The sequence below is a fragment of the Cibotium barometz genome, chromosome 48 (genome assembly GCF_041138505.1).
Source record: "Cibotium barometz isolate CiBa-2024 chromosome 48, ASM4113850v1, whole genome shotgun sequence".
NCBI classification, from domain to species: Eukaryota; Viridiplantae; Streptophyta; class Polypodiopsida; order Cyatheales; family Cibotiaceae; genus Cibotium; species Cibotium barometz.
The window spans coordinates 3,575,634-3,592,827 of NC_141093.1; the positions used below are offsets into that span (position 1 = coordinate 3,575,634).

Genomic DNA, 17,194 nt, shown 5'->3' on the forward strand with positions numbered 1-17,194 from the left:
CTGGCGGACGAGAAATCCGGTGCCGGAACCAGGCGAGGCTGGCCCCTAACAAATCTGATGGCCTGACTGCCCTGCTCCATCTCATAGCCCATAGCAGGCCGTGACGAAGTCGACCAAGCAGCGGCACCCCACGTAAACATACCCTCTGGAGAGAGTGGGGCGAGAATACGCAGCATACGTAGCCAAATCTGCTGCGCCTGAGGGCAATCCCAAAGGCAATCTCTCTGTGTCTCCATAGGGTGGCCGCATCGGACGCAGGCCGCCGGAAGACCGCTGTAAACAAGCCAAGTACCAACTGCTGAGCCCCTGTGGGCGACCAGCCACTGAAAAGTCGAGATCCTGCGGGCCTGTCGACTAGCCCAGAGCCGAGACCAAAATCCTCCAGGAACTCCTGTGAGAGTCCCTGTAGTCGCCAATGCCCCGCTGCCGCTGGAGAGACCGTCCTCCTCGCTGTCAAAATATGTCGCCCCAGCCGAACAGTATACTGGAAAAAGGTGATCTCTGTGGCCTCAAGGGATGCATAAGGATCATGCCACTCGTACTCCCCGGGGTCCCACTGTAGCCGGGCCAAGGGGCGCGCTGCATATGCCCATATGCGCCAATCCGGGAGCACATCAGCAGGGTCCGGGGTCAATATGCCACTTCCGAGAAGCGGCGGCCACTACCCGAATCCTCTGAAAGGTGCACTCTGCAACCAAAGGCGACTCCACCTCCACTCTCTGAAGTCTGCCCTCATCCTGAATCTCATAGTAGAGGCAACTGCCATCCTCAGTACAAGCTCTGACAGCAATCAGGATCTCCAACTGTGTAAAGGCTCCCATCCACCGTGGGCCACTGGCTCGAGAGGCGTGAACCACTCCTCTGTGAGTGCCTCTTGAATATCATCCCTCATAATCAACCCCCCTCTGAAGTGACTCAGCCTCTCCACCTGGATCTCCTCTGGTAGACTGTAGAAGGCCTGCTAGTCTCCAAAACTACGAGCTGGGCCTGCCGCTAAAGGCCCCCAGCCTAGCCGAGGCCGAGAATCCAGCATATGACCCTGCTCTGTGCGAACCGCTGGGCTCTAGATGAGCGGCTGTCTGGCCCGCTCCTCAACACAAGAAGGAGGTCGCTGAGAGAGCCCCGGTCTCAGCAGCTCCCAAGCTCTTAGGATACTCAAAGCAAATCTGTCCTCCCATCCTCTACTGAGGCCTGTCCTCCTAATCTCTATAAAGATCCAGCGAATCTCTGGTGCCCAAGTGCCCCCTGCTGGGGGCGCCCGAGCCTGCAGCTGCTCTGCAAGAGGAGCTCTTTCCAAGGCTCAGCACCTGGAAGCAACCCCCGAACGATAAGCTTCCCCAATAAAGCTCTACTCTGATCGACTGGATCTATAATGCCCAAACCTCCCTGAGCCAGCGGAAGTGTAATAACTGCCCATGCAACCTTTGCCCGAGCTGGCTGACCGTCTCGCCCAGACCACAGAAGAAGTTCCTGATCAGCCTCTGTACCTGGCTGATGCAAGAGCTCGAGAAGATCCTGCAAGACGTAATGTACCACATGGTCGCTAACAGCACCTGATTTGCCCCCACCACCCTCCCAGCCAAGGATAGTCGAGCTGTACTCCAATACAAAAGCTTCTTCCGAATGCTCAGAAGAAGCGGGGGCAATCTGCTTGCTCAGGTGACAAATCTAGGCCAATCTGGCATCCCAAATACCGCACTGCTGTGCCTGGAGGAATCCATCTAAAACCGGGGTCCGGGCTCCATGCCGGAGTGGGAGCACTACTGATCCAAAAGGCCACTGTCTTGCGCCAATTGATCAATGCTCCCGAAGCTGCACTAAAAACCTGGAGCGACTGCTCTGCCCGAAGAAGATTGGCCTCTTGGCCATGCAAAAATAAGCCCGTGTCGTCTGCAAACTCAGCATCAAGCAGGTCCTCCCCCCGGACTGGGAGCTGAAGTCCTCTCAAACCGACCTCCTCTGCCGTCAAATACATGCTCATAGCCTCCGCAAAGAAGAGAAACAGAAAAGGGGCGAGGGGACACCCCTGACGGACTGATCTGGTCAGCTCAAAACTCGGCCCCCGTCCTCCTGCAATCAACACCTGGCTGCGAGCTGTGGAATACAGAGCCGCCACCCCTCTGATCCATCCGGGCTCAAAGCCCAGGCGAAGCATAGTGCCCTCTAAGAAACCCCAATCAACTCTATCGTATGCCTTCTCAAAATCAACTCTATCGTATGCCTTCTCAAAATCAAGAAGCATCACGACTAAGTCCTCGCCAAGAAATCTAGCTCGGGCCGTCGCCTCCCAGAAAGTAAAGATGTTGTCAAGGATACTGCGCTCCTTGACAAATCCTGTCTGAGTAGCATGAATCAACTCCCCCAGGAACGGCTGGATCCTCAAACTCAAGGCCTTTGGTAAGACCTTGTAGACAGTATTGAGGATCGTAATAGGCCTCCAATGCCTAATATCATCTGAGACTCCCTCCCCCTTGGGGATAAGATAGATCAAGCCCTCTTAAAAGCTCTGCGGCATCACCCCAGTGTCCAAAACATGCTGAAAGCCCCTGCGGAGGCCTGGCCCCAAAAGGTCCCAATAGCGCATAAAAAAGGCCGGCGTCAGTCCGTCCTCCCCTGGGCAACTATGTCGCGGCAGGACCCTCAAGGCCTCGGCAAGCTCAATCTCTGACAGAGGCGCCCCTAGAACTGTACGCATACGGTCTGTGACCCTCCTCTGCACATGGGCCCACACAGTCTGTCTGCAAACATCTCGATCCTCAGTGTGGCAGGCTCCGCTGAAAGCAGGTCTCTATAGAATGCAGTGGCAATGGCTCTGATCTCCCCGAGCTCAGTAGCTACCGATCCATCCGGTCTACCAAGCTGGCGGACTCTTGCTCGCGCATGACGGGGCCCAGTGATCTCAAAAAACTCTCCAGTCACTCTATCGCCAAGCTGCGTCCACTGAGAGGCTTGACGACGATAGTAAAACTCATGTCTTTGCTCCTCTACCTCTCGAACCTCCTGGCGTGCCTGGCTCAGCTGGGACGCCACCCACTCACATGCAGGCTGTTGCTCCTGAAGGCGTTGTAGCGAAGCAAGGCTGCGTCTCAGCTGATGCTCCCGCTCGCGAATCTCTCCCAACCGTGTCAAAGCTGCAGCATGCAGAAAAGAGCTAAGATTGATGAGTCCCTGGGCACACTGGCCCGCTGCATCCTGGTCAGAGCACTGACTATCATGCCAGATCCTCTCAATGTCCTCAGCGAGACTGGGATCTGTAAGTACCCTCTTTGGGATCCTCAACTGCAAGCTGGGCTCCCGTGTCCTCTCCTCCAATGTCAAGATAACTGGCGCATGATCTGAAAATATCCCTAACCAGTCGCCCACATAAAAGCGATCAATCCGTGATAGATTAGTCCCTCCCTGTCGGCAATCCGACCGGGAGAAACTAAGACTGTCCTGAGACCGGGAGAAAGCCCCATGCTGCCATGCATCAGTGATCCTCAGTGACATGCACAACCGGTCCCAAGCTGCAAGCTCCGTGCCGTGCACTGTAACATGACTGCCTCCCACCCTATCTGCCGGGTCCTCAAGCATGTTGAAGTCGGATCCTGCTAGTGTTTGTCGATCAAACTTGACCTTCTTGGCACGATGTCAATTTGACAGAGGATACCCCATATAGGTACTCCGATTTGTCTCATAGGCCGAGTTCGGTCTTTTGGAAGACGTTAATAAAATCTTTCTTTCTTTCTTTCTTTCTTTCTAGCTTCTTGTTTTGGCTTGTCGGGACAACTTACAGCCATATGTCCCTTCTTTCCACAAGAAACATTGATCTTGACGCTCTTCTCTCCCGGCTTGAAGCCCACTTTGCTGGATGATGAAGGCTCCTTTACCTACCTTTCTCTTGCTTGTGCTGAAGAGGCTGTATCTGAGATAGTGGACCTAGGAATGGCCTCCATGTTTCCTTCACGAGAAATGGAATGGGTAGCTGTAGATCCTTTTGCGATGGTAGACTCCTTTGGCACGAAGATAAGCTATAGCAGCTTCAACTCCTTTGGCTTCGATGGCTTGATCCTTAATGAAATCTTCAACCATTCGAGTCCTTCTTTGTCTTGTTCCCTCTTGGTTTTCCAAGCAAGGACTTCTTTGTCTTTGAGAAATCACTTGAACTGCTAAAAGTCATGATACTCTTCTGATCACCCTGGTTCCCATCCTGAAGTCTTGGATCGGCCTTATAGTTGTTCCCTTCATTAGGCCCTCGTTCTCCTGCTGCTCTCGACATGGCTCTGTCACCCCAAGAAAGTTTCTTCAAGAGAAATCTTGCTCTGATACCACTGTAAGCCTAGCAGGACGTGTATTGACAGACTCAACCACGTGTCCAAGAGATAAAAATATAAAGAGAGAGAGAGAGAGGGGAGAGAGAAAAGGGAATGGGGATCTTGCACAGTACAGCACATTGAGCGGGGAACAGGCCTCGCTCCCTTGCATGAATTTATTCAAGAACAATCCACGGGCATGTTGGCGAGGATCAATACAATCAATGAATACAAACAAACAGATATGCCGATGTAGGATATCCAAGTTGATGTCCATGTCGAGGCACAAGATCTCTGATGCTGAGCACACCACGGGGATGACCCACAAGTATCTCTCGCCGGGCTAGTACTGGATCCAATATCCAAATGAAAAGCAAGTTGGAGAAGGTGTTGATGGCGAAGAAGAAGCACTCCATGATCATAATGATGCCCACACACACTCCACGATCTCCTTCATTCTTCAATGATCTTGTTCATGGTACTACAAGAGAAGTCCAATCCTTTTTATACTTGTAAGAGACCCTGCTTTTTGCCAAAAAGCCTTCTTTTGCTTTGCCTTTTTATGCTTTGCTTTTCTCTTTTTACTTATATTAATAAAATATTACTCAACTTTTGGTGCTTTGCTTTTCTGGCTTTAAGGCCTTGCTTTTTGAGAAAGTGTCTTTTAGCTTTTTGGTCCGGCTCAGTCTCCTCTTTCCAATGGTGCCCTTGGCTCATGGTCAACCTTGTTTGACTTTTTGATTTTTCCTACTTTTTAACCAAGAATGGTGCTTTTTCTTAATCAAACCTTACGGACCTTGTCCCCATGTCTATTTCCACCTGTTTGGTGTCCAGGCCTGGATTTCATCATGTGAAATAGAGCTAGGAGGGCCAAATAGTTACAACTCTCACCAATGTTTAACAATACGGACACAAATATGGGTTCACACACATGAGACTCAGAATCCCAATTGTTCCTCCTCTGTTAATATTTGCTTCTTTGATATCCCATCTCTTATTCTCATATGCCAGTTGAATCAACTCTTTATAGATATGCACCTAAACTACCGTGTGCATCACTCACTATTATTGGGATCAAAAGCTGGGACTAGCAAACTTGCATACAGCCAAAAAATCACTCAGTGTGAAAGTCTGATGCTCACGTAGGTGCTTTCTTTAAAAAAAAAAGCATTGGTTGCTATTTGAACATATAAGTAGTGTCCAAGTTTTAAAAGGCTTTATCATAAATATGGTGGCCAGCATGGTGGTTCTCTGCATTATACACCTGAAGTTAACAGTATTTTCAACTGCTGCTGGTTTTAGGAGGTGAAAGTATCTTTGGAGGACCATTTGCAGATGAGTTCCACTCAAGGCTCCACTTCAATCATCGTGGTTTGGTTGCATGTGCAAATGCTGGTACTCCAAACTCAAATAACAGCCAATTTTTTATCTCTTTGGATCGATGTGATTGGTTGGATCGAAAAAACACAATTTTTGGAAAGGTACAGTATCATGGTGCATTTTGGTCACAATTTTGCTTGTATTTTTCATGCTTATTTCTTTACAATCCAAACTGGTGCATTTGCCTGGCCAGTTACTCTGTGCGCATGTGTGTGATCCCTTCACCTTGGTTGAGTCTTCCTGTCACCTCCAAAAAAGTGAAACACTCGTTATGGTGTTCTGCGGTTTGTCTATAAAGATTTGTCTGCTAAGGTGGACATATCTTCATGCATGAACCTGCAGCTACTCTTGACCACACCGATGACGTGAGTGGGGATGCTATAGCACTTAGTTTGTGTTATGCATGATGGAGGTGATGATTTGAAGCTTTGTGAGTAGACTCTCGTTGAGTTTAGTTGGAACTTGGCACTTAGGTTTTTGTCAAGTTTGGGAAATAACCTGAACTTTAATCCCCCCTTTATTTACCCTTCAGGTAACTGGAGACACGGTTTACAACCTGTTGAAGCTAGGAGAAGTAGAAACCGGTGAAGATGACAGGCCTGTTGAGCCAGTTCCAATGATACTCTCCGTGGAGGTCCTTCCCTTTTCTCTTTTAACAGCATGAGTGTGAACAACATATTGCTAGATGAGCATGTAAACAGACACAAAGTGCTTACGTTGTATTCTTAGTTCCCAAACTTTGTTAGCAAGTAAAGGCATGGGTTATCTGTTTGCAGGTTCTTTGGAGTCCTTTTGATGACATTGTTCCCAGTCAATCTCGGCAAACTGTTGATTCAACTGCGGAAGACAGAGATGCAAAGAACAAAACAAAGAAAGTGAAGTGAGTAGCAGAGTGGTATACAAAAGCTACTCTCTGGAATTACATATTGTTGGTCTGTCCATAGGCGCTAGTTGCTGTGAGATTTGATGTTGAGGATTTACTAATATGCTTGCAGACAGCTGAACTTGCTGTCATTCGGTGAGGAAGCTGAGCAAGAGGAGCAGGAATTGGCCACTATGAATGTGAAGATCAAGAGTAGCCATGATGTGTTGGATGATCCACGACTATTGAAAGGAGACATTAATGACGCTGAAGTGGTAGATCACCTCAATGCTCTCGACACCTGTGCCCATTTGTCGCCCGTGTCTGCTTGCTTTTGGCTACCCTTTTTTGCCCAGTTTGGTTGTCCTTTTTGCACTGTTTTTCATTTACAGGCCCTTTCCACAGTCACTGCCATCCTTTTATCTTGGCCCACCACTCCCCTTGAGCCTTGTCTAGCCCCTTCCTTCCCCTTCAACCTTGCCCATTTTGTGCTGTTTGTCCTTTTGCTACTCCATTCTATTTTCACAGTGCCTCTCTCCTTTTTCCTTTCTCTCCGAAGTTTGTCCACCTCTGTCTTTCCTTTCTTCCTCTACCTGTTTTTCCACATTCATCAGTCTTAGGTCATTTTTCCAAGACCTCCCGGGAGCAATGCCATTGCATCTCCATTATGGTGGCTGAGCTGGAACTGCACACCCTTGTAGGGCAATCCTTACTATCAGTCAGTGTTTGTGTCCCTTTATTGAATAGCACCGAGCAGTCTGTTAATCCTAACCTTTATCTTTCATGTTCTTGAGTAGTCATGACACTCAAATCCTTGTCTGGGAATGTTGCATGTGACGATTGGGTACAGCTTTGACTTGTTTTCTTCTTCTCGTGTAGTGAAACCATAAAGCTGGGCTACTCTAGACGTTTTGATGGTCTAGATGGAAGGCTCAGAATATTACTGTCTTTTGTAGGGTGAACTTGAGGAAAAAAGGCGTAAAGAGTTACAAACGTCAGTAAGGGAGGCATTGAACACAAGAAAGAAGGGCCTTGGAAAGGAGGATGAGAGGAGTAAAGCAGACTATGCCACTGATGAAGAAGATGATATAGACTTTGATGCTGCCATGAGGCGTCAAGTTTTGAACAAACGGAAGAAATTTGATGAGGGCCGGGCTTCTGTGAGGCATGTTGTGCAAGGTATTTTTTTAAAAGATAAAGTAAACTGTGTTCACAACATTCATCTGTGGTTAGAAAATGGTATTGATCATGGATTTTCAATAATTTTGGTTCAGGGAAGAGCAGCAATTCTGAGAGTGAGCCAGCTTCTCCAAGGTAAGCCTACCATAGATTGTATGATCTTGGCTTCTCTGATGCTTATGCAGTAGATGGTTTTCTACCATGGGGATTTGTTTCGATGTGCAGGGAAGATGACGAAGATGCAACTACGAAGCGTGATAAATTATCTCTGAAGAAGAAGGGCCTTGGCTCAGAGGTCAGGGCAGGTCTCTTTCTAAAAGCCGATGTAGATGCACAGCTATTAGGGCCCTTGGAGCAGCAGCGGCACATCCATAAACAGAGGAAGCGTGCGCGGCAAGGCCGGGAAGAGGCAGTATGTATTGCATCTATTATCTCACCACCATTCCGCAGTTAGTACGCTTCACTATTTTCACAGTTTTCGTGGGGTGTATACCTGATGGACTGTGGGTTTTTTAAATCAACAGACGCTTGAAAAGCTGAAGCAATTCCAAAGTAACCTTTTGAAGGCAAAAACTGACTCATCAAAGGGCGTAAGCATGGAGGCAGATGATGATTCTGGTTGGTTGGCTCACCGTTTGGAGTTTGCTCCAGAAAGAGGAAACAAGGTATGCTGCTTGTCCAAGTAACCATTATATAAGCAAGATAATGATCAATTCCATTCCAATATATAAATATAATGAAGAGGGCTAGAGGTGAAGGTAATACCCAAGTATACATATGATTCTGTCACCTCCACTTGGCTGCCTCTATATGTGATCATTGTATCTTTCATAACCCATCTGGAAGTGTGAAAGATCATAACCTTGGTTTTCCCACGGTTCACTAAAAGGCCTCTTTGTGTACAAAAATCATCTAAGGCGTCCATGTGGCGCTGCAGTCCCTCCTGCGAGTCAGATATCAAAATGATGTCATCCGCATAGAGTAATAAAGTGACCAAAACCCTTGAGAGTGATGCACCACTCCCTTCTCCTCTGTCTATGGAGTCCATGACCTCACCTACGTACAGGCCAAAGAGTGACGGGGAGAGTGGGCAGCCTTGCTTCACCCCCATAGTGCTATGTATCTCCTCTGACAGACCACCTGGGCATCTGGCTCGTCCCGTCACCCTCTCATATAAAGCAATGATCCCCTGGATCATATCTGAAGGCACCCAAGAGTCTGCAATCTCCGTAGGAGCCGGTCCGTCTGTCTTCGCGGAAATCAACAAAGCAACAATAGAGTCTCTGCTCTCGTGACTTGGCCTCCTCAATCGGGCTCCTTAAGGTAAAGATATGATCCAATGTGTAGAAGATACTGCGGAACCCAGCTTGTCCTGGAGCGCGAAGACCCTCCCTCTCGGCTAGAGAGCTGAGCGATGTCTCAAGTACTGATCCATTTATCTTGGCCATAATATGGCCAACCATGAGAGTCCTGTAGTTCCCGGGGTCCATTGGGTCACCTGATTTGTGAATGGGGGTAATGATATTCATGCTCCATGTGTGTGGGAAGCCCTCTACAAGTGCCCTGTTGAAGAGATGTGCAAGGAAAGGAGCTATGGTGGTAGAGGCATAAGAGAAGTGCTCACCTCGTATCCTTGTACGATCTGCAGATCTCCCATGATGTAGCCTCTTAAGAGCTTTCTCTACCATACTCGAAGTGAAAAAGTAGAGGTGGTGGGTCGAGGATCGGGTGGAGAGGGTAACGGGAGCTGATCTAGTACATGGTAGAGGGACTTTGTATAATCATGCCAGGTGGTCGGATCAGTGATGGGTGTGGGTGGTCGTGGCTCACAAAACCGCCTCCAAGCCTCTTTCGAGTTAATGCTCAAGAATAGTTGGTACAACTCCCAGTATTGTTCAATTTCATGTTTCCTCCTCTTCTAACGAGTTAGAGCTCGGTTTAATCTTTGAGCTTCACGCTCAGAGATCTCCCCTAGTTCTTTATGTCATTTGAGGCGAGCACAAGTGTCACAACACTCATCGTCGTACCAACCATACTGGGGCATCATCCTACTTTAGTTTAGAGGGGGTATGGGTTGTATGCGGGAAGCTGGCAATGGCAGAGGAGTGGAGTAGATCAGTCAACTGTGATGTGAGTATCTCCAGAGGTGTCGCAGGATCCATGTCAAGTAGACCATGGTAAAGGGTATCTTGATATATGTGATCACAGTCATGAGTGAAGTGGATAGTGGTGTGATGGGTGGAGGTGGGTGCTGAGGCGGGGGGAGGGGGGGTGGCTATCATGGTGAAAGATAAGTATGTGTGATCAGCTCCAATGGGTATGGGGGTACTGAGAAATCATGTATGAGCTGAGCTGCCTCCCGGGAGCCTAGGATTTAATTCACTGTGCTACTTGCACCTCCATGTGGAAAGCATGTTAAGTCTTCCTGACTGTGGCCATCTCTCCATCATGTTATAGATGAGGAGACGGTGGCGTGATCCTGGCTCCAAAAGCTCCCGTCCATAGTATTTGACTGGCTTAGTATCTGCAGACACCCTCCGTGATCCAGAGTTGTCACCCTCTAGAGTAGGTAGTTGTACGGGATCTCCCTCGAAATCATATGCAGTGCATTGTCTGCTCCTTGTCCTGGCATTGAAGTCTCCCACTAGTAAGACCTCTCCCAGTGTGAGGTACTATGCAATCTCATCTGAAAGCACATTGTATGGTGATGTAGCTCCTCAGGTCTCCTCCCTCTCCTCCACCTTCTCTTTCTCCTCTCCGTCCTCTATCTCCTCTGCATTCGTGGCATAATGTGAGGTGTCTGGTGGAAAGTAACACACAACAATGTACATAGTCGTGGCCTCTGTCAGCTGAAATCTCATTCACATAAAACGGGCCTGTGGGTGCTGATAATGCTGATCCTCGACTGAAGCTCTGTTCTGAAGAGAGAGAGAGAGAGAGAGAGAGAGAGAGAGAGAGAGAGAGTAAGCGTCTACTAAAGACCCAATGGGCCTATGAGACCAAAGTGATACAATAATGTCCATGGCATATCTCATCATGGAATGGAAAATAAAACAGAAAGAAAACATAAACATAGCTATCTCACTTGGGTGATACAAAAATGTCCATGGAAACTGCTGAAGCTACCACCCCTCCCTGCTCGCGCTACCTTCACACCTGCGGCCTCCGCCTTCCTGCCTGTTCGTCCCCTCGCGCCCCCCTCAGTCCTCGCGCCTCCCTTGCCCCCCCCGCCTGCTTTCGCTTCTGCGCCCCCCTCCCTTGCTGCGCTGCCCGCCATTTGAAACCCCCCCCCCCCCTGCCTGCTTTCGCTTCTGCGCCCCCCTCCCTTGCTGCGCTGCCCGCCATTTGCCCCCCCCCACCTGCCTTCACTGCTGCGCCCCCCCCCCCCCCCCCTCTTTCGCGCCCTCCTCCCCTGTGCAGCGCTCGACCCCCCCCCCTCCGCCAGCTCTTTCTCCACCCCACCCCTCTTGAGCGCAGCCCTAATCTATCACGGATTGATCGCTTTTATGTGGGCGACTGGTTAGGGGAGCGAGGGGGCTCCGTCGGCATTCTCGCTGGCACCTCATTTTCAGATCATGCGCCAGTTATCTTGACATTGGAGGAGAGGACACGGGAGCCCAGCTTGCAGTTGAGGATCCCAGAGAGGGCACTTATTGACCAGGATGCAGCAGGCCAGTGTGCCCAGGGTCTCATCGAGCTTAGCTCTTTTTTGCACGCTGCAGCTTTGACACGATTGGGAGAGATTCGCGAGCGGGAGCATCGGCTGAGACGCAGCCTTGCTTCGCTACAGCGCCTTCAGGAGCAGCAGCTTGTGTGTGAGTGGGTGGCGTCCCAGCTGAGCCAGGCACGCCAGGAGGTTAGAGAGGTAGAGGAGCAGAGACATGAGTTTTTCTATCGTCGTCAGGCCTCTCAGTGGACGCAGGTTGGTGATAGAGTGACTGGGGAGTTTTTTGAGATCACTGGACCTCGCCATGCTCGAGCAGGAGTCCGTCAGCTTGGTAGACCGGATGGATTGGTAGCTACTGAGCCCAGGGAGATCAGAGCCATTGCCACGGCATTCTATAGAGACCTGCTTTCAGTAGAGCCAGCCACTGAGGATCGAGATGCTTGCAGGCAGACTGTGTGGGCCCATGTGCAGAGGAGGGTCACAGATCGTATGCGTATAGTTCTTGGTGCGCCTCTTTCAGAGATTGAGCTTGCCGAGGCCTTGAGGGTCCTGCCGCGACATAGTTGCCCAGGGGAGGACGGACTGACGCTAGCCTTTTTTATGCGCTATTGGGACCTTTTGGGGCCAGGCCTCCGCAGGGGCTTTCAGTATGTTTTGGACACTGGGGTGATGCCACAGAGCTTTTCAGAGGGCTTGATCTTTCTTATCCCCAAGGGGGAGGGAGTATCAGATGATATTCGGCATTGGAGGCCTATTACGATCCTCAATACTGTCTACAAGGTCTTAGCAAAGGCCTTGAGTTTGAGGATCCAGCCCTTCCTGGGGGAGTTGATTCATGCCACCCAGACAGGATTCGTCAAGGAGCGCAATATCCTTGACAACATCTTTACTTTCTGGGAGGCGACGGCCCGAGCTAGATTTCTTGGCGAGGACTTGGTCGTGATGCTTCTCGATTTTGAGAAGGCATACGATAGAGTTGATTGGGGTTTCTTAGAGGGCACTATGCTTCGCCTGGGCTTTGAGCCAGGATGGATCAGAGGGGTGACGGCTCTGTATTCCACGTTGATTGCAGGAGGACGGGGGCCGAGTTTTGAGCTGACCAGAACAGTCCGTCAGGGGTGTCCCCTCGCCCCTTTTCTTTCTCTTCTTTGCGGAGGCTATGAGCACGTATTTGACGGCAGAGGAGGTTGGTTTGAGAGGACTCCAGCTCCCAGTCCGGGGGGAGGACCTGCTCGATGCTGAGTTTGCAGACGACACGGGCTTATTTTTGCATGGCCAAGAGGCCAATCTTCTTCGGGTAGAGCAGTCGCTCCAGATTTTTAGTGCAGCTTCGGGAGCATTGATCAATTGGCGCAAGACAGTGGCCTTTTGGATCAGTAGTGCTCCCACTCGAGCATGGAGCCCGGACCCCGGTTTTAGATGGATTCCTCCTGGCACAGCAGTGCGGTATTTGGGATGCCAGATTGGACTAGATTTGTCACCTGAGCAGCAGATTGCCCCGCTTCTTCTGAGTATTCGGAAGAAGCTTTTGTATTGGAGTACAGCTCGACTATCCTTGGCTGGGAGGGTGGTGGTGGCAAATCAGGTGCTGTTAGCGACCATGTGGTACATTACGTCTTGCTGGATCTTCTCGAGCTCTTGCATCAGCCAGGTACAGAGGCTGATCAGGAACTTTCTTTGGTCTGGGCGGGACGGTCAGCCAGCCTGGGCAAAGGTTGCATGGGCAGTTATTAGACTTCCGCTGGCTCAGGGAGGCTTGGGCATTATAGATCCAGTCGATCAGACTAGAGCCTTATTGGGGAAGCTTATTGTTCGGGGGCTGCTTAGGCGGCGCTAAGCCTTGGAAAGAGCTTCTCTTGCAGCGGCTGCAGGCTCGGGCTCCCCTAGCAGGGGGCACTTGGGCACCAGAGATTCGCTGGATCTTCATAGAGATGAGGAGGACAGGCCTCAGTAGAGGATGGGAGGACAAATTTGCTGGGTCCGGGGTCTCCTGCTTCGTGGATGTGGACAATGGTGTTGATAGTCTAAGAGGGTGGGAAGCCTTCACAGAGTGCTATGTTAAAAAGACTAGCAAGAATGGGAGCCAATACGTGGTGCCCGTGGGCGAAATGTTCCGTGCAAAGATCCTCATGATCTTTTGCTCTCCCATTATGCAGCTTTTTAAGAGCCCTAGTGACATTGGGGGAATCAAAGAGATAAGATGATGTCGTCCAAGGGATGTGTGACATTTGTGGTAAAGGTTGGTTTGGCACATCATACAATTGTCATGCATAGGCTTCCCAAAGGCTAGGATCTGTGGTAGGTCTTTTTTCTTCAAGAATGTGCCAAGCTTTTGAGTTGTCCTTGCTCAAAAAGAGCTGGTATGACACTTGTTCTCGTTTGGTGAGAAATGCCCGTTTCTTTCGGCGAGTGAGTGTACGGAAGATGCGTTGCATCGTATGTGCTGAAATCAGCCCATGTTCCCTCTCGCGTAAGAGGCGAAGCCTGGTGGTTTGGCACTCTTCATTATACCATCCATCATGGGGTTGGGATCCCACTGGCAAACTTGTTGTGGAGCATGTGGTGTAGGGGAAGCTGGTGTGGGCGAAGTCATGTATGATGGAGGAAAGCTGGTATGTAATGGTGGAGATAGGGAGGGATAAGTCGAGAGCTGAAATGTGGCGGGAGAGGTGGTCCTCATAGATGTGGTCAAGATCATGATGGAAATGAATCCGGGTGAAGGTGGTGGCAGGGGGTGTGGGTGTGGACGGTAAGGTGGGGCATGAGATCGTGAAAGAAAGTAACGTGTGGTCAGCTAGTATGGGGGGAGGAGGGATGGTGAAGTCTGGGATGTGTGGTATAAGAGCGGAGGTAATGCACCGTACTAGTGCCTCCTCCATACGGAAAAGATGTAAGGCTGTCCGATTGTGGCCATCTGGACAGCCCATTATATATAACCAGCTCATGATAGCCCCCATCTCCAAGAAGTGTCTACCATATGGTGTTGCATTCCCCATATCCTGGTTGGCCCTTTGGCGGCCCATCTCAGCCAAGTCAATTTTTGACAACATAATGGCATCTTCCTAGAAGTCATATGTTTGCAGTTGTTCCCCTTTTGTCCGTGCATTAAAGTCTCCTAATAGGAGGACCTCTCCTTGTTGGGAGAACTCTGCAATGTCTGCAAATAATGGTGCATATGGAGTCTCCCCTTTCTCTGTCAACTTGCATGCATATTTTGATTTCTCTGGTGGGAAGTAGCATACTGCAATATGCATCACTCTCAAGCCAGGCCTAGCTAATCACATCCACATAAAGCGAGCCTCCTCATCGTGTCTAACCATTGTGAGCATGCCTCTCAAATGAGGGCAAAACAAGCATGCCACTCCTCCGAGCCACCCCCCCCCCCCCCCCCCCCCCCCCCCCCCCCCCCGTGGTGCGTGTTTGTCCTTTGAAAGCTGACTTCCATTTGTAACCCTCCACTTTGGGTAGCCCTCTCTCAGGACTTTGATGCGTTTTTGTGAAGAAGATAATATCCCTATCTGTGTAAGTCCCTGTGAAGCCTCCTGTGTCTAACCGCAGAGCAAAGGTGGACCGGCGGAAAAACGGGAGAGAGGGTGGCGGCGGAAATGGGGGAGAGAGAGAGAGAGAGAGAGAGAGAGAGAGAAAGAAAGAAAGAAAGATATATTAACGTCTACGAGAGACCAAAGTCGGCCTATGAGACGAAAAATAATACAACTGTGTTCTTCCGGTCATCGGAAGAAAAGAAAGAGAAGAAAAAGTGTGCATGTGTCTGGATACAACTATGAATCATCATGGATCGGTGGAGCCCATATACAAACAATATAAGGGGGGGTGGGGATGTTGATGGAGTGCTAAGGCAAGATGCATCTCTATATGCTGAAGGGGTAGTACAAGCATGCTATGCAGATCTATGTCTAACTCCATCCAGTGCCATAAGAGAGATATAAGGTATCATACATCGCCGATGCTGAGGCTGTGAATGGCGTGAACATGTACCCTGAGTTTGAATGAAAGCGAGCTAGCCTCTCCTGTGTCTCCATCTGGTGTCTCATTCGGATAGCTGCTATCTCTTGGTGACGGAGTCGGGGTGCTCTATGTCCAGTCTGTCTAGGTCTCCTCCTGGCTCTCAATTCCTTTGCTCTTTGTGCGGTCACCCCACGTGGTACATCAGCTGACATTGGCATAGCTCTCTGGAAGAAATCTGTGAGCTGGGACTGTCTCCCACCCCTGGTGGGAACGGGTGTCTGGAGGAGTCTCTCTCGAGAACTATGAAGCTCTAGTAGTAGTCTGCCAAGTTGTCGCTGGTCCGAGGCCTCCATCAACTGATGTAGTGAAGAGTGCTCCTCAAACAATCCTGCATATCTATCTCTGACCTCCTGGTGGGCTCTACATCTACATACAAAGTGATCCTCAGTCTCCACCTCCTCGCGGCACAATCTGCATATCCGCTTAGCTCTGGACCCGTACCGCTCTCCCAGCCTCTATCTCTAGCTGATGTGATGAGACTCGTAGCTGTCCAATAGCACCGTGGTCGATGTATAAACCCATCCCCTGAGATGCTCATAAAGTGGTCTCTGTAATACAACATCTTCGGTGGTAGTGGGCTCTCTGGTGCTGTCCATGTCTCCTGTATGTAGTGTTGCCATATGTCCTGTCTCATCACTCTCTTCCTCTCATTGAGAGAGAGGTAACCCTGAAACTCGCAGCGGCGGTGCCCGGGGGACTAGGGCCTTTGACACACTTGTTGATACCATCAATGCATATTAAAACATTTAAACATGGCCACAGCCTTAACACATATCCATCATCACTTTGCATAAAATATAAAGCTGGACAAAACATCCACAAATGCTGAAAATGGATCTTGCACATGTGACACCACATAGAGGCCGGAATGGGCCGACCCCCCCCTTGGAGTATTTTATTACCCAAGGAGAATAATATCATGTACAAGCTTTGAGGGCCTTACTCTCCCCACGGGAGATGCCGGATTATCCAAATACAAATGCCATAACACAGCCCAACACGAGGCAACCAAGCCGGAACATAGGCTGTAGAAATGCCGAGCCAACAATATAATCCATATACCTCCGTGTGGGTACTGATTCTTCCCCAAAAACCACGGGTCTTCATGCAATAGAAAGGGTACAACAAGTACAACTCCCATTCAGCCGGTACAGCAGGTACAATGGCTGGTACAGCCGGTACAGTGGCTGGTACAGCAGGTACAGTAAGTACAAATGCTGGTACAGTAGGTACAGTGACTGGAACAGCAAGTATAGTGGCTGGTACAGCCGGTACGGTGGCTGGTACAGCAAGTACGGTGGTTGGTACAGCCGGTACAGTGGCTGGTACAGCAGGTACAGCAAGTACAAATGCTGGTACAACACATACAATGGCTAGAAATCATAATAAATGATTGAATACCCTTGCCTTCAGTATTTCTTCGCGATGGAAGCCTCCAAAACAGTCCCCAACAGCCGGTATTCTTCATGGGCAGCCTTCAAGAGAGAGAGAAAGAGAGTAGCCATCATTAGGGAAGCCTTCAACGGTGGTAGAGGCTAGTGTGCAGCAAGAGAGCCTCTATTAATGAAGAGAGAGGGCTCCAATTTATAGATTTGGGCCTCCCATGAGCTAAAATGGCAAGAGAAGGCTACAATGACAAGTGGAGAGCCACACAATAGCTGAAGTGACAAGTGTGAGGCCACTTGTCTCACTTTGATCCACTTTCTAACAAGTGTCAGGCCATTTGTCTCACTTTGGTCCACTTTCTTGCCACATGTCCCAATCTAAGACATGGGTCCTTTCATAATC

The 17,194-nt window shown here is 49.7% G+C and overlaps 1 protein-coding gene across 1 annotated transcript in view; it reads left to right on the forward strand.

Moving 5' to 3' along the window:
- The window catches only part of LOC147610713 (Cyclophilin-like peptidyl-prolyl cis-trans isomerase family protein), a 57,445-nt gene that overhangs the window by 15,381 nt on the left and 24,870 nt on the right, over positions 1-17,194 (forward strand). The window contains exons 3-10 of the mRNA XM_086785179.1: positions 5,595-5,773; positions 6,205-6,306; positions 6,449-6,552; positions 6,668-6,809; positions 7,491-7,713; positions 7,809-7,848; positions 7,939-8,125; positions 8,238-8,378. Of these exons, the coding sequence (XP_086641305.1) occupies positions 5,595-5,773; positions 6,205-6,306; positions 6,449-6,552; positions 6,668-6,809; positions 7,491-7,713; positions 7,809-7,848; positions 7,939-8,125; positions 8,238-8,378 (1,118 nt within the window). The remainder of the gene's footprint in view (positions 1-5,594; positions 5,774-6,204; positions 6,307-6,448; positions 6,553-6,667; positions 6,810-7,490; positions 7,714-7,808; positions 7,849-7,938; positions 8,126-8,237; positions 8,379-17,194) is intronic.